Source organism: Watersipora subatra, chromosome 1 (assembly GCF_963576615.1).
Source record: "Watersipora subatra chromosome 1, tzWatSuba1.1, whole genome shotgun sequence".
NCBI classification, from domain to species: domain Eukaryota; kingdom Metazoa; phylum Bryozoa; class Gymnolaemata; order Cheilostomatida; family Watersiporidae; genus Watersipora; species Watersipora subatra.
The window spans coordinates 57,667,608-57,695,504 of record NC_088708.1 but is presented as its reverse complement, the minus strand read 5'-3'; the positions used below and the strand labels follow the sequence as shown (position 1 = coordinate 57,695,504).

Genomic DNA, 27,897 nt, shown 5'->3' with positions numbered 1-27,897 from the left:
CTGTGACAATCGGTGCTCCTAAACCCAGAGAGCGCCAATAATAAACTAGGATTCTAGATAATCAACAATGCCCGAAGATCGTGCTAACGCTCGATCAATACAAACACATGTTCTGGGTTGATAGATTTTGGGCGTTGTTAGAGTTTGCTTTTTTCATCCTTGGTTGTAGTAGTAATAATTATCTGAGAAATTCGTATCGCTTTCCATGTTGCTTTATAAATATGATTACGCTTCAATAAATATACTGTCGTTGATAAAGGTAATGAAATCACATTGATTAGATTGTGACTTGCAGTGGCATGGCTCTAGAACTATAGGTAAATTGCACTCTCGCGAGATCACGCAATGCTTGAAATTAATTAGCCTCAGTCGTGCCCCTCAACATCACAATAAAAAAAGAAGGCTAGTGCATAATATCTTCGGGAAAACAAGTATGGTGCTTGGAATCTGAGCTATTTATCATAGAAATAATCTGTACATGAAGAGCTAATGACACTGATTCCTTTGTCATCCTCATTGGTTCTCTGAAGTTGTCCTATCTTCGCCTGCCACTAGCGTCATTATCGTATTTGATAGATATAAACGGTAAGCGATAAAAATGAGCAGTAAGAGCACACAACACAGAATATGAAAATTGTGACATCATAATTTGCAAGCTTATACCGTTGAACATTTCTGTGGTAGAGCTCTGGGGAAATTCTATAAACACTAACCAATGTCTGTCTCACCATGTCAAACAAAGCTCATTTGAAAGCCAAAATATTGAAGAACCTGAATAAGCTGAAACAGTAATGATATAATTGATGTGCTTTAAAGGATTCTGAGTAGGCCTACATGTATTTTAAATTTTGGGAAACTTTGTAAGGCTGACAAAGAAAAACTTACTGTATTTTAATATTAGGCTTACAATTTTCCTACTGTTCACTTAAGGCTAAAAGGTGTCAGCCAGCAGTCTGTTGATTTTTAAGTACAGTAACTAGACTTATTAGTATTTCAATGGTTAAAATGTAGCATTGCTATACCTCCACTCCTGCTCAACACTAAGAGTATGTTTAAGCTGTTTAGTAATTGTCAACTCATGAGCTTTTTCTGTATGTGATGTGTTTACAGATTCTCTCTCACAGTCACTCTTTGTTGATCCTCCAGGATTTTCTTCATTTCTTGGTTCTCATGGGACCTTCACCAGACACATTTAAGGTTTGTCTTCTTCTTGAGAGTTGTTTTCTCTTCTGTCTGCAAGTTCCTTTACAGAATCTTTGCTGCATCGTATCTGGAAGCATTCTAATAGTAACATAGGTTAAGTCACCTGTGTACATCTGTCGTAAGAATAAAGATTAGCCATTGGCGACACAGTACTGAACAGACTCGAAATTCATCACACCAACATTTGCACATGTCCCAAAGATTAAACCTATAGTATGATAAGAAAATTATGGTTTGGTACAGATATAACTTTTATTTTTAATAGAACTGATTTTTACTGTAATATAAAGCATATCAGTTATCAAACTAGTAAACTGTGAGAGCAACTAGTTACGCTATCTCTTTTATGCAAACACCCGTATTACACAAATATATCTATCTCATTCGAATTGATAATAACACGACTCATTTGATTGTCTTCGCTAAAGTCAGCAACTTGCACACAATATATATTACTGTGTACATTATACTTGTACATTATACTTGTACATTATACTTGTACATTATACTTGTACATTATACTTGTACATTATACTTGTACATTATACTTGTACATCATACTTGTACATCATACTTGTACATCATACTTGTACATCATACTTGTACATCATACTTGTACATCATACTTGTACATCATACTTGTACATCATACTTGTACATCATACTTGTACATCATACTTGTACATCATACTTGTACATCATACTTGTACATCATACTTGTACATCATACTTGTACATCATACTTGTACATCATACTTGTACATCATACTTGTACATCATACTTGTACATTATACTTGTACATTATACTTGTACAATATACTTCTCTATTCTCCTGCATGCCATTGTGTACATTATATGTGTACAATTCTGATTTTCCCATGCAGAACCTACAGAGAGTTACTGCTAGAGTTCTGTGATCTTCTTCAGATACGATGGAGTTTCTATCAGCTAGGCTTTGGAACCTCAGTTCTTTGCTAGCTAAAAGTAAATTCAAGTAAGTTTTGGTAGATTAGTAGTGCCGGTGAAGAGAATTATGAATGAGTTAAATCGTAAAGGATGGGTGACATAGTTTATGTTTAACTCACCTATTTTGGTCTGGCGGAGGCACAAGTTGTCCTTCTTGCTGTCATTAGATGGATATTATGAGTTGTTTTCCCTACTGCAAACTCAACAATTTTGGAAGATACTGATAGTTCAACTCTAGACCTGACTTACTGTATTGAGTGTAAATTCTTTTGTCAAATTATAAAGATGTATCAACTAATCGGTTTTCCTATAAAAATTGTTGAAATGTTTAAGAAATGAGTAAATAAGTTGTTGCATCTAAATACTTACTGTAATTAGCTGATGGTGTATAATATCACATTTGGTAGTGAGTCAGCACTGCCAGATACATAAAAACAAAATAGAGTTTGATGACCAGTAAACTGACTTGAAGATTATTACTGTAATGGAATGAAGCTAATGACTTCATGCATTCTTTAAATTGTTGCATAAGCTCAGTTGTTGCCATGACTACCATTAACCAATGAATAATCGCTTTAATTGCCTGGCTAATATATAATATACATTATATTATCAAAGTTTGGTGTAAATTATCAAAAAATATTAATTCCTTAAAAATTAAATAACGGAATAATGGATAATATTTGATTAATCAGCAACTTACCGGAGTGATGAGATCTTGTCATGTTAGCAAATGATTTTGTATGATGGTTATGATGAGTGATATTCTGATCTTCAGGTAACACTAAGTGTACTTAATGTTATTATAGTAATATAAAGTACATATATCCATTTATGTCAATGTAAGAAGGTAAGTTTTGTTCCAACATTGATGTGAGCGCCATTCTATTTTTCAATAAAACTTGGCTGCACAGTCATACAGAAATATAAACTTCATTGCTTCAAGTCTCTAACTTGAATGCGACCAACTTTGATTCATTTTTTATTTATTTATGGTTGAATTGATTTTCAGTAGCAACAGTAGTCTCAGACCTAGTGTGAAGTTTGGGACCACAAGCGCTTACCCGGATCGCTATCTTAGTCAATTTGTAACATTCATTACCAAATAACTCAAATAGTATGTATTTGGAAACTAATCTTCTGACAGCAGCTACTTTTCACCTTTCCGCTAGTTTGAATTGTTCTCAGTATTTATGTAATATATCACGAACTAGTATTTTAATCTATTTGATATTTCAGAATTATATTGAGAGATATCAGGGACAAAACTTCAAAAATTTCATTATCTTACCCAAAGCAGAAGTTAGCCAGAACCAAATGAAACTAAGTGGCCGAGTTTTCTCAGGCTGAGGATCAGATAGAAAAACAACTCCCCGAATTATCCCAGACCTGTTTCAAAGAGTTGAAGAGCTGATGAATAGTCTTGTTAGATGGGAAGTCGGAGGTTTGTTATGGTATGCAGTTATCTTTAAACATAGCACTACTACAATGATCTACTAATTTACGAGTATGCGAGTCTTGTTCATTTTTATTCCTCTTTATTGTTTTTGACAAAGCGTCTAAACCTAAGTTTTCTATTGCTTACATGATGCTGGACATTTTCTAAAGATTTTGTATACATTTCCTAAATGTTTATGCACCTTGGAGATTGCTTTATTTATTTTAGGAGCCATTTGTAAATAGACTTCCGACTGTTTTAGAATCATGTATCACTCGGCAAAAATGTTCTCGAGGTAGTTCTGCTTATTGATGTGGGGCAAGTGAGACCAAGAATACAAGCAAGATTGATCTGGACCTTAAAAACAACTAAGATACATACATTATTGCACACATAATGTACACCACTACTGTTAGATCTGTTTTTATTGTGAATTAATGGAGTTGTACTAGATGTTCTTTAAAAGGCAGGAATATTTTTAGGCGTAACTGCATTAATACAAGCCACATTTTACAAACTGGCTGCACTGTTAAACTTCTCTACCTACACATTGTAAATGTGCCTATGCTTTATATTAAATATACATCAATTATATAAATACTATTGTAGCTTTCAAAGTTAGAACCAAATTTTCATAAAATGTCATTTCCCTATATTGTACTTTTATCAGGGTAATATATTATCCCTTTATCAGGGTAATATATTATCCCTTTATCAGGGTAATATATTATCCCTTTTTCAAGTAATATATTATCCCTTTATCAGGGTAATATATTATCCCTTTATCAGGGTAATATATTATCCCTTTATCAGGGTAATATATTATCCCTTTTTCAAGTAATATATTATCCCTTTATCAGGGTAATATATTATTCCTTTATCAGGGTAATATGTTATCTGTACAATTACTTGAGAGTAACAACATATTATGCAGGAAAAATCATTGGCACTCTACAATCCTACATTGCAGAGTTCAACAAACCAGTGCCAGAACTCATAGTAGTACAAGCAGTACTAGCTCGAGAAGCTACCACCTCCAAACTGAGGCTCGTAGGAAGCTTCATAACAATAGCACCATAACAATAGCACCATAACAATAGCACCATAACAATAGCACCATAACAATAGCACCATAACAAAAGCACCATAACAATAGCACCATAACAATAGCCTCATAACAATAGCCCCATAACAATAGCCCCATAACAATAGCCCCATAACAATAGCCCCATAACAATAGCCCCATAACAATAGCACCATAACAATAGCACCATAACAATAGCCCCATAACAATAGCCCCATAACAATAGCACCATAACAATAGCACCATAACAATAGCACCATAACAATAGCACCATAACAATAGCACCATAACAATAGCACCATAACAATAGCACCATAACAATAGCACCATAACAATAGCCCCAAGGTTTAATAAGTTGGCAAGTTTACTTTTCTTCTTAAAAATGTCGCATGTATCTCGCCCTAAACTATAGTAAAAGCAACTCCATTTACGGTTTAATGGCTGTTCCTTTTTGTCGCTTTTGGCGTTTGTCTGTTCTTCTTGCTTGAGTTTCTAAATAGAGATATTCCAGGTTGACACACCTTTCTAAGGCTTCAGTGCGAAGCATGTTTGCTGGGTGTCCAGTTTTTTGCGAGTAAGGCCTGTCATTACTTGAACAGATGGTCAAACCATTGTTTGAGACAATATACACATTTAGTAGAAATGTTGTAGGAATAAAAATCCCGAGTGCTTTATGGTGAACGCTCCTGAAAATGCAGCGGTAGTCAGCTCAGCCATGCTGTATATGTGACATGCCGTATCATTTTCAATACAAATGATGCATTTGCACAATGGGCTCCCAATGTGAAAATTGTCCGCGTGGCTTAGAATTTTGTGAAGCCAAGTCATTTCCAGCATTCATGAAAATGTAATGTTTGCTTCCTAAACTGTAATATAACTGCTTCCCCAAATGTAATGTAACCTTCTAAACGTCAACAAATGATACTGTTTAAAACCCAATCCATCATCTTTGAAGACCAATTTATCAATTTTTTTATGGTGACCATATTGACCAACACCACCTTCGATAAAAAGCTGTACATGTATCTCAAATTAAATTGTTTCGATTTCAATTCCAAAAACAGTTTTAAAAAGCTGAGAAATTTTTCTATAACATATGGCTAAAAAGCAATTTTGTAATCTGACCTCATTTGTATTGGAAATTATATGACCTGTCACATATTTTCAGAGTTCTGTCATGTTCATGTTGTCAGCTATTAAATGCATAAAAGTGTATACTTGAAAGAAAATAAAAAGCATTATATAGAGACCAGAATAAGTGTGCGGTCATTCTCTTCTTCATTTTTAGGAAACTCACAATGAACAAAGTATAAAATTCGCCATTTGAGCATATTTTGGTGAATAATACTAGCAGCCGGTTATTCCAATTGACCTATTTCACAACCTATTTGACCTATTGACATATTTCACAACTAATCGAAATATCTGTCATTTTTCAGTCGAGTTTTGCCTGAAACTTATTCTCTTTATACCACGTTTTCTTTCTGTGTTCATCTATCACTCTACAACATATGTATGTATCTATACCAGATGTACTCGACGTAATCATATTGCTTGTTTTACGGAATTAATTTATCATCTCGTATTACAATATTAATTTATTCTTGGTATCTATCTAGATATAATCACTGGAGTCAAAGGTAGTGAAACAATCTGATTACAGACCAAAAGCCTCTTTGTAACATGACTAAGTGAATTTTATGAGTTTGACAGAGAAAAGAAGAATAATCAATAGTACTAGCAACCAATTAACAAGCTTTGAAAGCAGAAAATGTGTATAAAGCCGTTACAACACAAATACAGAAAGTTGTGAATCAAATATTGTTTTTCAACTAATTTGATGGCAAAAGTTATTGCCTGTCATCTTTTGTTTTTTGTTGCATCAACTAAAAATAGAGTTAGAAGTTGTGATGATAGAGGAATAAATATATTCACTGTAACATTTTCATGTATGTTTAATAAGTAATCAATAGCAATGGTAAATAATAACCACAATTCATTATTCCCAATGTAAGCCTATGAGTAAATTTATACAAGTAAGAAAAGTTGTGAATCGAAAAACTCAAAATTTTAATTGATTGTTCGAAAAAATTGGTAAAACTGACAACTACAGCAAAATGAATATCAAAAATAACAACAACTTGTTTGATAAAGTTCCCAAAAAAAACTAGATTTTGTTAGAATTTTGAGCATATTTTTTAACAAACAAGAATTCTCTGGATATTATATTTTTGTTGTTTGAATCCACCCTTAAGTAAATTCGTTAGAATTCAGAATGGCAGCTAGCAGAGATTTTCTTTATAATGTGACATATTATTTTGAATTTAATTGAGATTAAATTTTAGAAAACAAAATTTTCAAAAACTTGTTGCTGATACTTTCACTGAGAGGTTAGTAGCCTACATGCCAACTTTGAAGCAATCTGTATATGAAAAGAATGTGCAGATGCCTCCAAACAGATTGGGTTTGGTCATCATTTTGCAAGCATACGACATTTGAGAACTGCTAAATCTAATTAAACTGTGGAGCCTGAGACTCGGGTCACAACATCAGAAAAGAGCAGAAAACAGCAGCATTCTTAAAAAAAGTAGCTCAAAGGAAGACTAGAGACCGTGAACAAACTGCAGCAGAGAACAAACTGCAGCAAGAGAATGGTTTGAATCTGCAGAAGAAACTCCAAAATGCCAGGAACAAAGCAGACTACTTATGGCTGCTGTCAGGCAATGTGAAAAACTTATAAAAGATCAAGAATGTTTTGCAAGTTTTTACTTATTGAAATTTATGAAAAATATATTTCTTAAAGAGATAGTATCGTGTGCAGTGGGTAAAACTGTGAGTGGAAAGTTGGTCTGGTGCACAGTAGTCAGTAGGTAGTGTGGTGTACAGTGAGTAAATCTGAGTGTGGGGCTGGTCTGGTGTAGAGTAGGTAGTGTGGTGCACAGTAAGTAAAGCTGTGTGTAGGGTTAGTCTGGTGTGTAATAGTTAGTGTGATGTGCAGTACATAGAGTGGTGTGTGGAGGGTACCGTGATTTACCCTAGGTGGTGTGTGGAGTGTTGGAGTGCAGTCCATAGAGTGGTGAGTGGAGGGGTACAGTGATGTACTCCAGGTGGTGTGCAGTAGGTAGTGTGGAGTGCAGTACATAGAGTGGTGAGTGGAGGGGTACCATGATGTACTCCAGGTGATGTGCAGTAGTTAGTGTAGAGTGCAGCCCATAGAGTGGTGAGTGGATGGGTACAATGATGTACTCCAGGTGGTGTGCAGTAGGTAGTGTGGAGTGCAGTACATAGAGTGGTGAGTGGAGGGGTACAATGATGTACTCCAGGTAGTGTGCAGTAGGTAGTGTGGTGTGCAGTCCATAGAGTGGTGAGTGGAGGGGTACAATGATGTACCCCAGGTAGTGTGCAGTAGTCAGTGTGGAGTGCGGTCCATAGAGTGGTGAGTGGATAGGTACAATGATGTACCCCAGGTAGTGTGCAGTAGCTAGTGTGGTGTGCAGTCCATAGAGTGGTGAGTGGAGGGGTACAATGATGTACTCCAGGTAGTGTGCAGTAGTCAGTGTGGAGTGCAGTCCATAGAGTGGTGAGTGGAGGGGTACAATGATGTACTCCAGGTAGTGTGCAGTAGGTAGTGTGGTGTGCGGTCCATAGAGTGGTGAGTGGATGGGTACAATGATGTACTCTAGGTGGTGTGCAGTAGGTAGTGTGGAGTGCAGTACATAGAGTGGTGAGTGGAGGGGTACAATGATGTACTCCAGGTAGTGTGCAGTAGTCAGTGTGGAGTGCAGTCCATAGAGTGGTGAGTGGAGGGGTACAATGATGTACTCCAGGTAGTGTGCAGTAGTCAGTGTGGAGTGCGGTCCATAGAGTGGTGAGTGGATAGGTACAATGATGTACCCCAGGTAGTGTGCAGTAGCTAGTGTGGTGTGCAGTCCATAGAGTGGTGAGTGGATGGGTACAATGATGTACCCCAGGTGGTGTGCAGTAGTCAGTGTGGTGTGCAGTCCATAGAGTGGTGAGTGGATGGGTACAATGATGTACTCCAGGTGGTGTGAAGTAGTCAGTGTGGAGTGCAGTCCATAGAGTGGTGAGTGGAGGGGTACAATGATGTACTCCAGGTAGTGTGCAGTAGTTAGTGTGGAGTGCAGTGCATAGAGTGGTGAGTGGATAGGTACAATGATGTACCCCAGGTAGTGTGCAGTAGCTAGTGTGGTGTGCAGTCCATAGAGTGGTGAGTGGAGGGGTACAATGGTGTACTCCAGGTGATGTACAGTAGCTAGTGTGGTGTGCAATACATAGAGTGGTGAGTGGATGGGTACAATGATGTACCCCAGGTAGTGTGCAGTAGTCAGTGTGGAGTGCGGTCCATAGAGTGGTGAGTGGATGGGTACAATGATGTACTCCAGGTGGTGTGCAGTAGTTAGTGTGGAGTGCAGTACGTAGAGTGGTGAGTGGAGAGGTACAATGAAGTACTCCAGGTGGTCTGTAGTAGTTAGAGTGGAGTGCAGTACATGGAGGGGTGAATGGATAGGTACAATGATGTACCCCAGGTAGTGTGCAGTAGCTAGTGTGGTGGGCAGTCCATAGAGCGGTGAGTGGAGGGGTACCATAATGTACCCCAAGTGGTGTGCAGTAGTTAGTGTGGTGTGGAGTCCATAGAGTGGTGAGTGGAGGGTAGTCCAGGTGGTGTACAGTAGGTAGTATGCTATAAAGAAAGAGAACAGGCTGTAATAAAAATAGAGCAGAAAACAAAAAAGGAGTAATAATGCTCTACACAAGGCTGTGTAAAGCATTACTCATTACTCATTCACACAAATACACAAGGTTGTGTATTTGTGTGAATGCACTAATTTCAATCGCAGTTAAAAGCTTTACATAATATGTGCTTTTGTTTAACAAACACATATTGTGCAAGTCTATCTAGTTCACTTATCCTTGTCGTTTGCTAAGTGTATTCAAGAGTCTCAATCTTGTACAAAAGAGAAATCCATGTTGCTTGTTTGATGCAGTTTTCTAATTTCTGCTCTATATCGCCTACCATGGAAACCTTATGTTCATAGGAAGGCTGCTTCGAAAGGTGCTTGCACTGCAAAATTTTATGATTTATCAAAACTTGTATACTCAGGTCGTATGTATAAAAAATAATTGTATATTCACTGTACATCTGTTAGGTGCATGACAGGTTGATGCTTACTGTTAACATTGCATGTCTATCGTTATATCCAAGATCTGTTTTGGAGAATTCTTTAACGTGACCAGTTGTCTCCTCCGATGAACAACTGGTATGTTATAAGAATTGCTTTGCCTGATTTTACCCAATATAACTTACTTCCTCATATCTGTGAAAAGTAGAGGCGCTGTTGTGACTGGTACCTAATAGTAGTGCCAGAGTCCTACCACATATAGAGTAGATTCACATAGGCTACATGCATACATCGCAAGTACCGTCATACCTTGACATATGAGTGCCTCACCATACGAAAAAATTGAGATAAGAACAAAATTTCAAGCAAGTTTCTGCCTTGAGATATGAGAAAACTGAGATAGAAGCATACGAGCCAGTTCTTGATGGCCACTAAATGGTCACGTATGCAAAAGGTCGCTTTTACGAACAGCATCGCGCGATCTTTTTTGTCAATTTAGTTTGAAAATTGTTTTTAAAAAGGTCAGCTAAAACTTAGAGTGAAAGTGAAGCAAAAAGCGCCAAGCTGGAAACAGATAGTTAATAAAAATTAGGATGACAAAAGTAAAGTTGTGTAAAATATTCAAGCTTAGCTTTAAGCGGGTGTGTTTAGTAAGCTAAATTCATTTAAGTTAAATTCAAAGATTATACTATGTAACTTTTATTAAAATCTAGTGTACCGAACATATTGCTGTCAAGTCTCCCTCACACAGCAGCTACAGCTGTCTTGAAGGTAAGAACTCCATACAGTACTGTACATAGTAATGTTACATTTTATCGCAAATCATAATCACTAAACAGGTACATTATTTGTTACTTCGTCAGCGTAGGTAGTGAATTACAATTAAAAGCAGGTTTTTCCATCGTAATGTCCTGTTTTTAGATGGTTTCTCATGGTACAGCTACGGATTAATTTGCACTTTGGTACTTTATATTGGAAATGGTGTTTTGAGAGTAAATTGACATTTGAGCCCAGTCTCAGAACGCATTGAGGTATATTTCGAGGTATATTGATATATTGAGGTATTCGTATATTGAGGTATGACTGCACTCGTCATGCTGTGTACTGTCAGTTTGCTGATGGAACTGAAAATGTTGTGAGCAAAGTTAGGATTAAATAATTACGACAGCGTGTAGCAAATGTTGGTTTCTTTCTTGCAATGAAGTTGGTGATAAACCAAACCATAACATTGTTATGATGAGAGTTCTCGGTACATTATTTATTATGTAAAGAATCATTGATTAAATATATTGTTTATCTTTGTAACAAGATGAACGTTGTTGAGAGATCTGTTCATTATAAGGTTGATTTGGTAGAATTGTTAACATGGAACCTACTAGGGGTTGCAAGATTAAACCCAATGAATACCAACAGATGGCTTCAGACTGCTATCTTTTCCCACAATGCTTTATTAATTTGAACATGTATTATGTTAAGTTACAGAAGTATCTCATTGCTGCCATTAATACAATAAAGTTATTTCAGTGTGTAAATTTTCTTTTGCGAGGTGCTGTCACGTATATTTTGTGCAATGCTACTTGTATTTGCTCTTTAAAACATTTCATGTATTTGCATTTCAACTGACTAGAAATGGTTATACAAAAGAGAGCATGCCAGATAGAAAATTTTTTTAAATAAATATGTAAAAAAGTGGTAGCAAGAAAATCAAGCAGAATATTACACCTCGTAATAGATTTGAGCTATAGTAATATAATACTCATTATATCACTATAACTTATTATAAGTTATAGTGATATAAGGTAATTACCGTAATAGTTGTGGCTTATATAAAAAAGTTTTAATGATGAATTCTAGTAAAAGTGGTATGGCACCGCGTATAGAAGAAAATTGCATAAAATGTATGGGCGGAGTGAACAGACCACAACACTGAATGATGGATAGTTATTTAAAAACAAACTAAAATAATTTCTTAAGTGTTGGCGATTCAGCTATTCTTAAGGTTGGAGAAGAGATGAAAGCACCCATATAGCACATACTGATGACTAAATGAATATAAGTTAGGCATAGCTACAATCAGCAAAAATAGAGTTATGTTGATCATTGAAATAATAGTGAACGACGCATCCGGTTCACCATCTTTACTCACGAATATCGCTGACTCATTCATCCTCTGTAGCTAGTTAGTGGCTGTCTAGAAACAGAAAAACACCAGCTTGTGAGAGTCATGTCTGTTTCTACGAAGGTTTGAAATTGATGAAGAAATTATTTCTATAGTTATTTGTAAAATGAATGCTCTGTTACAATTCACGAGTGCATCACCACCACCACTCACTAATGTTTAGCGACATAGCAACTAATACACAATAATATACTGACTATTCCATATAGCGCATGTATATGGGTTAGATCGACACAGAAAAGGCACAAGAAACTATCAAGCACACTGGTAAGGACATGTCTGCTGTTGGCAGGTCTTCTAGCTTGGATCTACGGCTTGCCATTTCTGGATTAAATTCTGGAGCTCCCAATTGCTGAATACAGCAACGGCTAGTAAGAAAATTTCCTTTATCTCTATTCCAAATGAGCATTTCGGTGTTTAAATATAAGCATCAACTGGGCAGAAATAGAGAAATAATATTGCTAGCGTTGGTCATTAAAAATTTTACTTATCCATCAGGAAAATGATGCCTCTATTTCATAAACATGAATGTTAAACAGTGCTTATTGTCATTCCAAAAGTGCAGATAAATCTGAAAGCAAGTAATAATTACTACAAATAATAAATGCAGCTAAGTGAATACTTAGCTGCATGTTTGTCATCTATTATAGGCAAGCAACTGAAGCAACCAAGGCTTGTAAGGAGTCGGTGGGAATTGAACTTGAAAAGATTGTTAGCTATATATTAGCTTAAGATCAATGTCATTTTATTTGCTGTATTCACGATCGAAGCAAGCATTTGCATATGAGTAAATATTGCATTCGCTAATAATATGTCATAAAATCAAACAAGTAATTCTAGTTGGCCACTTCTGAAACCGCTAGAATCTACCTGACAATTTTGCGACAAGCGTTTGCAGCGCATAAAATAATAATGCCACACTTTGCAGACTTAATCAGCAGCATGCATTAACATAAATTTAGGATGCAGAGAATCGCTCAAATGCAACATGCATGGGTGGTGGGTAAGGAATCAGATAGGAAGGAAACAATTAGGGGAACAGATTACAAATGCAATATTAAATAGCAGGAAAGAACGGAAGTGACTGAAGTAACACAAAAGCAGCGAAGATGGTGTTGGCTTTACCTATCAAAGGAGTTCAATAATAGGCTAATCTTGTCTGTTGATAATTGTTATGCTGGCCCCCACCACCTCTCGCCATATGCTGAGCATAATCATCCGTAAAAGCTCTGTTAACATTTTCACCTCGATGAAACGGATATCCATGACTGGAACACACAATGCCACACATAGCCTGAGAGTTTGAGAGAGTTTGTGGGCGTTATGAAGGATACATCTCAAAGGAATGAGGAAACTGAGGAAGTATAACACCTGATAAAATATCAAGTGTGGAAGGAGCCAAGGCAAACCAGGGATATACACCAAACAACCTAGGTATCAAGTGAGTTATTAGAGCAAGACTCGTACCAATCAGTAGGTTCTAGAAAGGAAAATAACAGGAAGAATTTGAGTATTCCTGAAATTAATGTTGATACTGGATAGTTGAGATCGTGCGACCAACAGGATGCAGTATTTTTACCACATGAGCTGATATTGCCAACTCTTGGTATTGGCGTGGAACTAGTCTCTGACTAATTCTGAATCGACGTGAGAGCCTGTGAGTTGAACATCTATCAGTTTAGAATATATGAATACCAAAATTATCCACTTCAGTTCTCATTGTTAGTGTCTACTGTGTTCTCGCCACTCAAAATTATACAATTTTAACTCATGTTCTAGAATTACGATACAGCTTTACGCAAATGCTCAGGAATCCGTTACAAAATAGATGAAATTACATGATTGCGGGCATACATGATTGCGGGCATACATGATTGCGGGCATACATGATTGCGGGCATACATGATTGCGGGCATACATGATTGCGGGCATACATGACTGCGGGCATACATGATTGCGGGCATACATGATTGCGGGCATACATGATTGCGGGCATACATGATTGCGGGCATACATGATTGCGAGCATACATGATTGCGGGCATACATGATTGCGGGCATACATGATTGCGGGCATACATGATTGCGGGCATACATGACTGCGGGCATACATGACTGCGGGCATACATGACTGCGGGCATACATGACTGCGGGCATACATGATTGCGGGCATACATGATTGCGGGCATACATGATTGCGGGCATACATGATTGCGGGCATACATGATTGCGGGCATACATGATTGCGGGCATACATGACTGCGGGCATACATGATTGCGAGCAAGGTAGCAATACATGAGGACAATACATGCGACTACAGTGTGACTAAATCCAGCAGCTCCTAAATGCTGTTCGAGTTAGTAAGCAAACGCTATAAAATAGCAGGGCAATAAAAGGAAAGAGTTTCTTTACCTTTCCAAGGGAATGCGTTCACCATCAAGCCTGTTGTTTCTAAAAGAAGAATATTATTTAGCATGAAAATATAGTCAAGTTAAGCGAACAAACAAACCATGTTTCACTTAGAATCCCAGGTCGAAGCTATCGGTTAGTTGGACAGATTTGGTATGCTTGACCAGCTGTGAAAGGAGAGGAGAACCCCAAAAGCTGGCTATTGAGCCACATTTTAACTTACTAATATCCATTTGTCTCAGTTCGCAGATAATACATGAGACTCATAGATTTTCTAGTGCTGGTTCTGTGAAATGAAAGGATGCCAATTTACAGGAATTGTTTACTCTTGCTTTGTTTACTCATGGGAGATCTCCCATGAGTAGCGATTTTTCCAGTTGATCATAAGATAGGAATAGCGGAGTATGTTGACATCAGTAATTTGATAACTGACAACATTTTTTGAATCTTAAATTAATTCATTCGCTGTGTAAAGCTTTTTTAGTTGTTTTAGAAAATCTGATCTATTAATTTAAAATTTAGTTGTAACAGTACCTCTTAAAGCCATACAGAGCTAAATAATACATCCATATACTATTTGGTTATATTATATTACTAATCCACATAATATACCAAAATTATCAGACTATTTGAAATAGACACACAAATCAATCTACAGTACCGCCACCACCTAGCAGAACATGCAACCAGGCCAGGATGCATAACACGTTGCATTCATCTACATTTAGTCCACACACAGCAAGGAAAGAGCACAAGAACCCATACCAGTTCACACCTTATTCCCTTGACCACAATTGTAAGCGATCTTCTAACGATAGACTAGGGAACTTTCTGAACGTTGATAAATGAGGATTAGAATTGTTTTTAATTCTCAGCACCTTCCTTCCCAGTGGGCAGTGGAATGACTAGTGTTACTGATAAGGTCATGCAACCGGGACATTTGATGGCGGACATTTGATGGTGGACATTTGAAAGTGGGCAGGTGGATTCATTGCGGGACTAATTTACCATTTTTATTACTCCAGCAAGTTTTCTCGAAACTTGATCAAGCCTACAGACGATTATTTCAACTCATTACTGGTGGAAGCGGAGCAACCATTTTTGGAGCGTAACACAATGCTATGACAAGGGTTAAGGTCTGGGAGCGTTTGAGAGAATGCTTATGACAACATGCAAATGATTTGTCTGACAGAATACACGGTTCAGAAATGGTCTCAGCTAGCTCTTGCCTTGGTGGAAGTGATGGGTACACCTTCACCCTTGATCTGGGTGGTGCACTCTGGTGATTAACATACTGACTGCTGTTGAATGAAAGACAAGGGCAGAGTGTTAATTAGGCAAGCCCTTTGTAATCCTGCGTATCGTGTTAAATAATGAAATCTCTCTAGTCACACATGACTCAACATAGTGTATGAAGCATTTTGATAAGCACCCACAGCGCGCGTGTCCTTAATGTACCACCTTAATGCTTGTTATTCCACTTGTAGTTAAAAGCAATTTAAGAGATACAGATGAAATAATCAGCAATGTTGATACAGAGCATATGTGTAACTACCACTCTAAACTATAGAGAGTTGAAACAATTTGATTAAAATGTTGATCCATCCTAGGGCTAAAGGTCCTACTTTCCTCCAAGGGGGGGGGTGAGGGTGAGGCAAATGTTTATTGCTACAAAAAATCGTTGGTAAAAACCATTGGGCTTGGTAGCCAATCAAAAGTATGTACTCACAAATCCTCTTTGTAATCTCCCTCATATGATTGCTCTCTTCGGAACAGACTCGTTACAATCAGTGCAACAATGATACACGGTATCATCACGATAAGGGACCAGCCAAGACTAAACCAAAGGCCATTCTACAAAAAAGCACCTCATGAAATTCAGTGATAAGTTGACTAGAGGATTCTTCGCGTGTAACCACCTTGATATGAGGCAACAAGATCGATATCTTTGACGTAGATTCAAGTGAAAGCAATCACAATATCTATTTCTAGTACTTCAGAGTAAGAAAGTGCCATGGCAACGTGAAGATAGGTGCAGTGTCAGAGTTTACTAAGCATATTTGCATATTGAATTGATAAGGGGGAATCGATTAGCTTACCATAGGGTTTAGTGTTGTAACGCAGACTATGTCAGCCACACCTTGCAGAGACTTGGCCAGTTTGTCACATCGTACAGAAAAGATCTGCAAAAGCAGTCAATGGTATAACTGAAATACACATCGACAAAATTAATTCTTGATGATGCAAAGAGTTATGGAAAGATTAAGATAGAATAATATAAATGGCTATCTGAAGGATGGAATGATAATATGGCTACGTGAAAGATGGAACAATATGGCTATCTGAAGAATAGAATGATAATATGGCTACGTGAAGGCTAGGATAGTTCAGGCTTGGCAACTAGATGACCTATCTATAGTCTAGAGAAATAACTGAAGATAGCGTCATGATTTAACAATATTAACAGATGAAATAAGAAAATGTCAGAAATAACTAACGGTGTTGACAAATGGCGCAAAAGCAAATATGGTTTAATATGTATTCTATGGAAGGTAGACCTCCCCAAGGTAATAAACATAAAATTAAAGCAATTTGGGTTAGCTAACAGACACTACTTTACAAGATAAAAATACATAACACAGCAACTATTATATAGATGCTGATGACGCAATTAATAGTTTGGGAAATCAAAGTTGGCCATTTTTACCAATACTTAGGCTCAACCAATTAGGAGTATCATCACGCCTTTGGGTGTTCATTTCATAATTTATTAATAGACAACTGCCAGATAGGTACAGCTGGTGCTTCACAGTTTGAATAATTAGTTAGATACGTCAATTCATCTTCTCAAGGCCTGACACACCATGGTTTCTGTACCAAAGGCGTAAGGAGAACATGGGAGGATGCTTTCAAATACAACAAAGGAATGCAACTAAAACACAAATCAGGTTCTATCTACGTTATAATTATATAAATATTTAACAGGAATAGCAAATTGAGATTACTTTTAACATGGTACTTAAATCAACCACATGATGCATGAGCATATAAGTAAAGATCATTAAAACTCACCAGATACACTGACGAAGAATTTAAAGAGACAATCACAACTCACTCATATACCAAAACATTTTGAATCTATCTTGAACATAATTGGCCAAAGTTTGTCTGTATTTCTGTGTATTCGTGTATCTGTCTCTACGTATGTCCAGCTATAGCTGTTAAAATCTTTGAATTTAAAATTCCACATTATGATGGATAAGAACTCACGGAGATTGCAACCGCAAGTTTAACATCCACGCGCTCAACCACTGATCTATACAAGGCGTATTGATCAAAGGCACTATCATATACAGTATAGCGTATGCACACACTAATTATTTTAGCATTGCGCCCACGCGTTAGTATGCCCCTGTTATGAAATATTTTGGTTTGAATTATATGCATCACGATGCTTCACTATGGTAAAACCGTATTCGCACGTGGATAAATAATAAAGGTTTAGCTAAAAGTTTGAAGTTTACTAAAATACATACTAAAACTTCCATCAAGTATATGTTTAGTAAACTAAATTCATTCAAGTTAGATTCATAGTTTACGTTACACGTTTGTCTCGAAGGTAAGAACTCTCTACATACTAAATTGTAATGTTATATTATCTTGGGCACGCAGATCATAACCACAAAATGCACTTACCGTACTTTTTGGACTATAAACCGCACCCCTATATAAGCCGCATCTGCTTTATTTTCCAAAAAATGATAATAAAACAATACATAGGCCGCACCTTTGTATAGGCCGCAGAACTCAGGACGGTGCTTTTTAACGCGGCACCAACTTCGCTGTTTAAAACAGAACAGTGCCTAATGGCACTGTTTCGTATTAACCGACGCTTTTTAACCTAGTGCCTAACGGAACAGTACATTAGGCATTGTTTCGTATTTTCTTTTACCGCTAGAGGTGCACTAACCGGAGATTCTGGTTAATGCGCCCTAGCGGTGAAAGAAAAAGCCACAGAATAGCCGCACCCTTACATAAGCCACATGGCTCAAATCGTCAGAAAAAAGTAGCGGCTAATAGTCCGAAAAGTACGGTAAGTCATTGTAGGTGCCTATAGTTATTAAGGTTAACAAATACAATGTATATTACTTTGTTACTAATTTTTAATGATGATGATTTTTACCAGGAGGTGATTGCATTAGATAATTACTAAGGGTTTCTATACCACTCTATGTACGTCTATAGCCTACGATATTCTCGCATGCCAGTGTTAGCATGCCAATTTTCACATGTCAACACTGAAACGAACTAAAATCATATAATTATTCATTGTAATCGTAGCAAAACAGACTATATTTAGCTATTACTTGCTAATGATTTCACATTCACATTTAAACACCTTAACATTTTTACTTAATTTTTTTCAACGAAACACTTCTTTCAAGTATGAAATTTAAAACTTTTCTCTCTTAAATTATTTCAACTACACGAAACACTTTTCTCATGATATGTAGTTTGAAAGTTAGAATGGCAAATGTTGTTATATGTTAAATACAAATCAATTTTCCGTCCAAAGACTTTTATTATTACTTTTTATTATTATCATGTATTATTTTTTATTAAAATTTATTATTAATGTAGTACAGCTAGTATATACTATATATCAAAATGAATCATCTTTCATGTCAAAGCAGTTTGTGTGAGCTAACACATACAAGACTACTTCTATGGATAAAAAGGAACACCATATTAACTCCCAGGGAAAAACGCAAGAACAATGAGCAGAGCCAAGAAAGACACCTCAACTACTAATATAATGGTAAACCTACAAAGGTTATTAATACAACTAAAGAAAACAAGGATAACTCACATCATCAAGGCCATTAGTGACGTCAACTGTTAGCTCCTCAGTTAGCCCATGAACATGCTCCCGTAGGATTTTTTTTATTATTTCTGATCCATTCGCATTTATACTGTCTTGTGCAACTAGTATTGCTGTTATGGCACTTTCACTCGCATTCTATAAATAGTAAAAATAATAATTGTAACTTTTGTCGTCACTGGCTTGTTATATGAATTTAGCAAATTATCACAACTTAGCTTTACATGTGTCACCCAGTGAGGGCAAAAACTAGCGGCTGAAGAGGTCAATTGTTCCACAATAGCCAAAAGGCTATTAACACCCGTTAAATCAAGTGGAAGGAGTGTGAAATCCTCTACATTAGTGAGTGTTGGTGTAGTGACTTGGGGTACAACTGGTATTGTCTTTTCTCTGCCTACTGTGGCCTTTTCTCTGCCTACTGTGGTCTTCCCTCTACCTACTGTGGTCTTCCTGCTTCCTACCATATTTCTTACTAGCCTTCCCTCCACTTACTGTGGTCTTCCCTCCACCTACTCTGGTCTTCCTGCTTCCTACCATATTTTTTACTAGCCTTCCCTCCACTTACTGTGGTCTTCCCTCCACCTACTGTGGTCTTCCTGCTTCCTACCATCTTTCCATCTGCCTACTATGATCTTCCCCTTCCTACTATAGTCTTGAACCAAGGTACAAAAGTAGTCAGCCATGTCTCTCCTACCTGGCAAATTTTCTCTTCAATGATGCATCCATCTTTGTGAAACTACTAACCAGTATTCATCACCAATGACTAAATTAACATTGTTTGATGAGCAAGGTGTCAGTTTGATTTAATGAAGACAAGCTGGCAACTATTGGCAACCCAAAACAAGGCAGAGCAAAAAGACAATGTTGTGATGTAAGCCAACCAAATCTAAATATTTAATGGTATCGCGCTAGGTAAGTCTGCTAAGGTAAGTCTGCTAAGGTAAGTCTGCTAAGGTAAGTCTGCTAAGGTAAGTCTGCTAAGGTAAGTCTGCTAAGGTAAGTCTGCTAAGGTAAGTCTGCTAAGGTAAGTCTGCTAAGGTAAGTCTGCTAAGGTAAGTCTGCTAAGGTAAGCCTGGTATTATAGCTGATATACAACATTAACACATTGGTAGACAAAAATATATAACTCGCTGATATATAGAATTTAGCAGAGATAGTCTGGCTAAGCAACCCTGTTAGCTATAACTAATAGTTATTGCAAGAGATTATGCTATCAGAAAGCAATACACAAGCTAAACACGGCTGGAAATAATTTTCTGACTCATTACAGCTCATCTGTGCCATTTTTACATCTCTGTCTCCCTGATATGACATAATAACCAATGAGTCAACCTGCTACACCTCTTGTGTATACCTCATATGACAGGGTAACAAATCAGTCAAGTAACACCTTTCTGTCTACCTGATATGACAGGGGAAAGGGAACAAATTAATTAGCAGGGAGTAATGTGTTGGTGAAAATGGCTAAATAAAACTCACCTGAAGCTGATCTTGTGCAGCTGCAATGATATCTATATCAGCCGTCACTCGGTTCTGTAAACATATAACCAAAGGCTGGCATTCAATGGCAGATGAGTAACAACGGCAAGCAATGACATCTAGTCAGAAACTACATTCTTTTATTAGAAAAGTGCTAAAAGGTATTCTGACTACTGTTATGTTTACATTATAGCTGAGAACTGTAGTTGATTTCAAGTGATAGGACTGTGCACTAACAAAATCAGGATTGAGAATTGATGGTATTTAGATCAGCAATACCTAAAATTCGGATGAAAATTATATTTTATACCAACATTGAAAATGGACTGATGACAAAGGAGAAAACACAAGAATGATGACAATCTTTCTCATCAAAGAACTTTAAAGTAGTTTTCTCATCATTCAACTACAGTCTTCAAGGAACTATTCACTACAGTCTTCAAGGAACTATTCACTACAGTCTTCAAGGAACTATTCACTACAGTCTTCAAGGAACTATTCACTACAGTCTTCAAGGAACTATTCACTACAGTCTTCAAGGAACTATTCACTACAGTCTTCAAGGAACTATTCACTACAGTCTTCAAGGAACTATTCACTACAGTCTTCAAGGAACTATTCACTACAGTCTTCAAGGAACTATTCACTACAGTCTTCAAGGAACTATTCACTACAGTCTTCAAGGAACTATTCACTACAGTCTTCAAGGAACTATTCACTACAGTCTTCAAGGAACTATTCACTACAGTCTTCAAGGAACTATTCGCTACAGAATTATGAAGTGAAGCGTTCAAGCCTACCGCTGAAGCAGTCATCTGATCTAGGCCATCATCCCTGGAAGATGTGAAGATATCGAGCATCTCCCGCAAAGCCTGAAAATAAACAGAAATTGCTGGACAGTGCAGACAATGCCATATATGACTGCTATGAAGTAGTCATCTCAACTGGCCGACATCTGCAGCACTGAGGCTGCCAATTTGTTACAAAAACATTGACATATGAACTGTGAATCGGTTGTTACATGGCTTGTTACAAGAGAGATACCGTAGATCAACACAAGCCGCTATAAGAAGGAGAATTGTTCTAGGATGTACCTATAGTGAACCAGCCCCTGGCTCTGACTCGAATGAGAGCGCAGCTGCTGGATTGCTGAATGTAAGCAAAACAAATATGCTGCACCCAGCTTTAGTTTGTAGGCTTTGTTGACAGCTGAGTGCCATTTCTGTTTATAATCATAATTGAAAGACTGGGCCAAGGCTGTAGCCAAAAGAAACTGAAAATAATGATGCCGTGTTGACATGTGATGCCTGACATTCACAGCATGAATAATTCTATCTCAGTTCCATGGCTACCATAAAATATTATTAACGCCTTGTACCCTGCAAGATCTCTTTAATGAGTGGCACAACCAGATCTTCTAACTAGAGTATCCCCAAACATGGCTGGCAACATGGCTGGCAACAATGGTAGACTGCAAAGATACTCGATGAGAATTATACTGGAGTAAACAAGACTTAGAATTTCAAACGTAGCCGCTATGCATACAGTTTTTTTATTCTGCATTTAGAGAATAACTTTTATCAACTGTAAGAAGCAATGATGCGTATTTATCACTCCATGGCATTGAGATGGCAAGGGACAAACAAGAGAAAACTAAAGCAACATGGCATAGCATGTTTGATAAAGCTTTACTACAGAAAGCTATCAATATCAAACATGTTTTTACATGCTTGATATTGATAGCTTTCTGTAGTAGACTATCAGTTGGTAAATATGTCAGCTAGAGTATGATTAAATTAAACTCAAATTAAACCGGGTTGAAAATTAACCTTTGTCAGTCTTGTTTATGACCAAACATGACAAGCAAATGCAAATGGCAGAATCGATTGTTCTATTCCTATTTGTCAGACATTTTATGAGTCAAGCAAAGGCTCACTCATCCAATCATGTAGCTAATGCTGTTTGTTATCAATAAGGTCAGCTATGAGAGGCATAAAAGTAACAATGGTACTAACATAGAGTACTTAGCTTATCTGTACCTTTATGAAAAGATAAAGAATGGTGTAAACTAGTTTTTTACATAGACAAGCTAGAAAACAACCAAATATCACACACAAGTGGATTGAATACATACATCACGCTGGTTTGATTGAGTAGTATTCTTTAGTTCATTGTTGATGAGAAAAATGGTAACGCTGAGGCTGGTCTTTATTGTATCCACTTTCTCTGTCTACAACAGTTGAGCTGACCAAATGGCTTAACAATGTCGACCATAAGTTGAGTGTATATCTATTAGTGTTGGGCCGGTATCTAATTTAGTGCCGGATCGGATATCCTTGCACTTTTTTATCGGTTTTCCCGGTATCGGTATCCTCGGTATTTACCATCTTCGGTATCCTTTGCCAACTAAGAAAGTTCGGTATTGTCGGTACTTATTGTTCGGTATGTGGTTATCAGTGTGTGTCTTTAAATGGTTTAAAGTTTAATGGTTTAAACTTTAAACCATAACTGTCTCGAACAACTTTTATCGTTGTGCAAAAAACATTCTTTAGTCAGCAGTATATTGTTACGGCAAAGAGACTCCTTGTTTAAGCAAGCCAAAAAGGATGGAAACATAAGTTTCATGATAGATGCTTTTTATTGTTTATTCTATCAAAAAATATAGTTATTGGTAGAAACGTTATGTATAATAAAGAACAGATAGATAATGGCAAGGGGCTCTCTTTGTTAAATATACTGAAACAATTTACAGAAATCTTACTATCACATATTGTAATCAGGTAATGTAATCACATAATTATACGCAGTCCAATTAGAATCTTAAGTTAGAATTAGAATCAAGTTAAAATTAGATTAGAATCAAGTTAAAATTACCAATTTAATTTAATAATTTAATAATTTAACAATTTAATAATCAACCAATTAGAATCAAATTAAAATCTTTATACATCCTCCCATCTGTGGAGAATTCCCAAACCTTCGAGGCTGGTGGTATTATCAATGTAACGTAATATAATAGTAGATACAGTAAGCGTGGAAATTTTCGTTGAATTTGTTCGCCAATGCGTGCTGAGATTAGCATGTTCGTCAACAAAGTGTATCCGGATATCCGTATAACCATTTACCGATAGGCTTTTACGGATAAATACCGATCATATCAAACCGGCCGCGGATAACTAGCTGTCTCCGAAAATGATTGGTTTCCTCGGATACCGAGAATCCCTCGGTATCAGTAGAGCGGATAACCCAATACCGGCCCAACACTAATATCTATTACTCTACAAGTACCATGTTGTGTAATACCAGTTATTTCCTTCTATAAAGCCTGGTTTCTATATAACAGCGCAATTATCGTGTGCCCAGTGATCGTGCTCAATGCATTTCTTGGGCTGCGATGCAGTGTTTCCATAGCGCGCGTAGGCGCCATGCTTGCATTGTACAGGGTGGATAATTACCTTACTTTTTCGTACGGGAGACCGATTTCTTCAGAAAACAGCCTTCCATTGCGACCTTGCGCTGTCATAAGAAAACCAGGCTTACTCTTTCGTACGGGAGACCGACTTCTTTGGAAAACAGCCTTTCGTTTGAATTGTGGGATAGGCTGAAAAGGTCGAGCGGTGTATTGTGGGATACATCATCGTGCGCACCCGTCGCAAGGATCCATTATGTTGGATCCTTGCGATCAGCGTACGCTCGTCGCGCGTTGACGTTTCCACATCACAGCCAGCCTACGCACGACGTCGTGCGCCTTGTTGCGCGCCTTGCGCTGTCATATGAAAACCATGCTTAAAACTAGCAACATATTAACTAGAAATTCCACTGTCATACAGCCCACGACCAAAGTGATATTGGAAAAAAGAAAGGGTACTGATGGTTGAGAAATGCAATATAGTCAAATGGCACTGCAGCGCAATAGGATAACTGCAATGGTAGCTGTAATGTACTGGGTGTGGGTGTTATTATATACAACAAACAGCAATAATGAAAGGAAAAGATTATATGTTTATATTTTTCCCCCTGCAATAGGAGAAATGCAATATTGGCCAATATTAGAAGTAAAATGCACTGATATTATTAGAATAACCAATATTATTAATATAGTAATAATAGAAAACCAATGCACAATTTTGTTTACATTTCAAAACGTCATAGCTAACAATATCAAGAAGTTGTGATATTTATATAGATTTTTAGAAAATCTAGTTAAAAAGTGTTTGGTCATGACAAACAGGGATAATGAAAGGAAAAGATTATATGTTTATATCTCTTCCCCTGCAATAGGAGAAATGCAATATTGGCCAATATTAGAAGTAAAATGCACTGATATTATTAGAATAACTAATATTATTAATATAGTAATACAGTAATAATAGAAAACCAATGCACAATTTTTTTTACATTTCAAAACGTCATAGCTAACAATATCAAGAAGTTGTGATATTTATATAGGTTTTAAAAAAATCTATTTAACAAAACTATTTACAAAAAATAATAACAGTAACATATTACCCATCATCGATGTTGTTAGTGTGACTATTACACTTCAATAGTCATCCAAACTTATAATTAAATATTGTAATAGTCTCATAAGAATCGTTAGAAAAAAATATCATCGTCATTTCCTTTACTTTCACTGCTTTGGACACCAGTTAGAATACCAAAGTACTCAAAAGTTTCCAAAATGTCAGTTACTTTGAAATCGGCAAAAAAGAAACGATTTCTGTACTTCTACGTTAATTACAGAAACCTTCGGCAATTCGACAATGCTATAGACTGGTGAAATGTGCACGTTATTTTTTCGTGAAATGCGCACGACTTACAAACTCTATTCTCTGTCGCTCGGAGTTTCGTTTGCCGGTCTTAACTATTATTAAACCAAGCTTTTCAAGCGTTTTGAGACGATTTTCGGCCAAATTAATCTGTCTATTTGTGTATAATCCGATCAGATGGGTAAGTTTTAAGAGACTGTCGACAATTTACAAAGACTTGGTAACATATTTAAATAGGCTTAAATGTGTTTTGTATCGTTATTATACTTTAACGACTCTACAAAACGATGTTGATGAGATTGAATGATTTGTTGATGAGATTTTGAAACAAGTGTTTGCGACGGTGTTGATGAATAATTTTCGTAAGTTGTGTGCACATGCATTTATCCTAAAAACTCTCAAACTTCGCTCCGCTCTTTTGGTTGTGGGATCATTCACTCAGTGACAACCTAAAGGTAATTTTTCAACTGCTAATTAATGCAAGTGAAAATGCTATAATGCTGACACCGCTTCCTCTAGCTAGTTCAAGCTAACTTTACAGATTCCTCACCTTTCCATCTACTAAGATTAAAAATAAGCGAGCAAGAATCTATTTAGCAGCTGTCACTTGCAAAAATCACTATCTATTCTAACCAGCTGAAAATCGGCATCAAAAACGCGTGTCAAACACCTGTAACTGTAACTGAACGCTAAGACAATGGTGTTCCAACTGTTCTACAATTATAACAGCAAGGTTTGTAGCTAGTTTCTACAAGCGGTAGTGGTTAGTTAGTGTGGAATATCAAATCATTTCTATCAACACACTCTAAGCGAGCGTATGAAGAGTAATGTGATACAGGAAGTAGATTTGTGAAGTTGAAACAAAAGGTTAAACGATTAGATAGGATTAGCAGAGGCACAGCATTGAGTAGTTACTAAATAACACATATAGTTCAGCAAAGTGACAAAGTAAGAGACATCCATCTCAAATACAACACAAATACTTACCAGGTTCGGTATAGCAGAGCTGTTAAAATCACTGAAGGTTTCAAGTAAGGCTAAAGAATTGTTCAAATCTTTCGGGAGAAAGTTGATGCTTGACGAAATGTTGATCGAGTCTATAGCCTGGTCAATATTGGCAGCCTCAAGCTGCTCCTGTTAACAAAAAATAACAGCCGCTATAAGTTAACCACACTACTATTAACCATTTGTAGACTGAGTACCCCACAAGTGAACTAGCCTTCCTTTAGCGATAATCACTATACGGATGAGTTGTAAATGCTAACCGAACCCGTAAACCAAGTGAAGCCCAGATCAGCATTCTGCAACCTGTTTTATAATTGTAGCTCCAGCTTTTCGAGTCAGAAAATATGGATTACAGCTGCCATTCTACTCTACCACATAAAAAGGCCAATTGCATTTTGACATCTGAGAACAGGCAACTTGCGTACAGCAACAATGCGGAAGGAATGTACGGCAGCCCATATGACCTGTGACATTGGTGACAGTAGAGTGACACACAATCACATATTTACAATAATATTAAAAACCTTTCAAGAGTCTTTTTACCTCAACTTGTCTCAGAATAGATGCATATTGACCTGCATAATGTAGCTGGTGATCATCAAGTTTAAAAGGTCGCTGAAGAACAAATTGGAGATGATCCAGTGGCTAAGGTAACACACTAAAGTTGCTATACACCATAACTACCATAAAACCTGTATTTAAATGCGTATTTAAACCTGTATAAAACCTGTATTCAAACTCCATATGAGCGCCATTATGGGAGAAAGGTTGAAAAATAGAACGCCATCCTTTAATAGAACGCCATCCTTTAATTGAACAACGCTTCTATTTGACCAATACTATTTGATATTCTTAATCTTTGCAAATTCATAATAGCAAGTGATCATTAGAAAAGTGTGCACAAAACTGTACTACTAATTACTTGATTACATCAATAAAAATTCATTAGTTCGTTGTTTCTGTTCGTAACAAAGTCCGTTTTCCAACCCAGGTTTTTGGGTTTTTTCGTTAAAAACTCTGATTACAACACCAAAGAAATAATCAATAACTGTCTCAGGCTAATAGTAGTTCCACTTTTAAAGCTGTCATGATACTTCGATGTATATGAGAAATAGTTTCCGCATTTACGATAGAAAAGGTGCTACTACGTATTTTGAGTTTAATAATAGGAGGCTATTTTGATTACTCTTTATTTGTGTGTTTCTATTCATAAATAGCATCGCTTAAATGTTTTGCACCACTTGACAAAAATGTTGGGACACTAATATCGTCTAGATCAATTGTGCAGAAGATGGGTCAAGGTCAGAAAACATTGTGGAAGGTACTGAACAGTCAAAACAT

At 36.9% G+C, this 27,897-nt stretch overlaps 1 protein-coding gene across 11 annotated transcripts in view; it reads right to left on the bottom strand.

Moving 5' to 3' along the window:
• Positions 1-11,485: 11,485 nt before the first annotated feature.
• Positions 11,486-27,897, bottom strand: part of LOC137397934 (prominin-1-like) — a 35,118-nt gene continuing 18,706 nt past the window's right edge. The window contains exons 16-26 of one of the 11 annotated variants that reach the window (XR_010978934.1): positions 26,539-26,685; positions 22,917-23,012; positions 21,583-21,654; positions 20,783-20,836; positions 19,292-19,441; positions 16,521-16,604; positions 16,151-16,275; positions 14,645-14,707; positions 14,425-14,463; positions 13,480-13,492; positions 11,486-12,024 (exon numbers count right to left, since the gene is read on the bottom strand). Coding sequence is in view for 10 of the 11 variants with exons in the window: in XM_068084026.1 (XP_067940127.1) it covers positions 13,151-13,280; positions 14,425-14,463; positions 15,651-15,722; positions 16,151-16,275; positions 16,521-16,604; positions 19,292-19,441; positions 20,783-20,836; positions 21,583-21,654; positions 22,917-23,012; positions 26,539-26,685 (969 nt within the window). In the remaining variant the exon portion in view is untranslated. Of the gene's footprint in view, positions 12,025-13,137; positions 13,281-13,479; positions 13,493-14,424; positions 14,464-14,644; positions 14,708-15,429; positions 15,473-15,650; positions 15,723-16,146; positions 16,276-16,520; positions 16,605-19,291; positions 19,442-20,782; positions 20,837-21,582; positions 21,655-22,916; positions 23,013-26,538; positions 26,686-27,897 lie in introns of those variants that run through there. The other 10 variants (XM_068084049.1, XM_068084026.1, XM_068084061.1 and 7 more) reach the window with 10 other exon arrangements.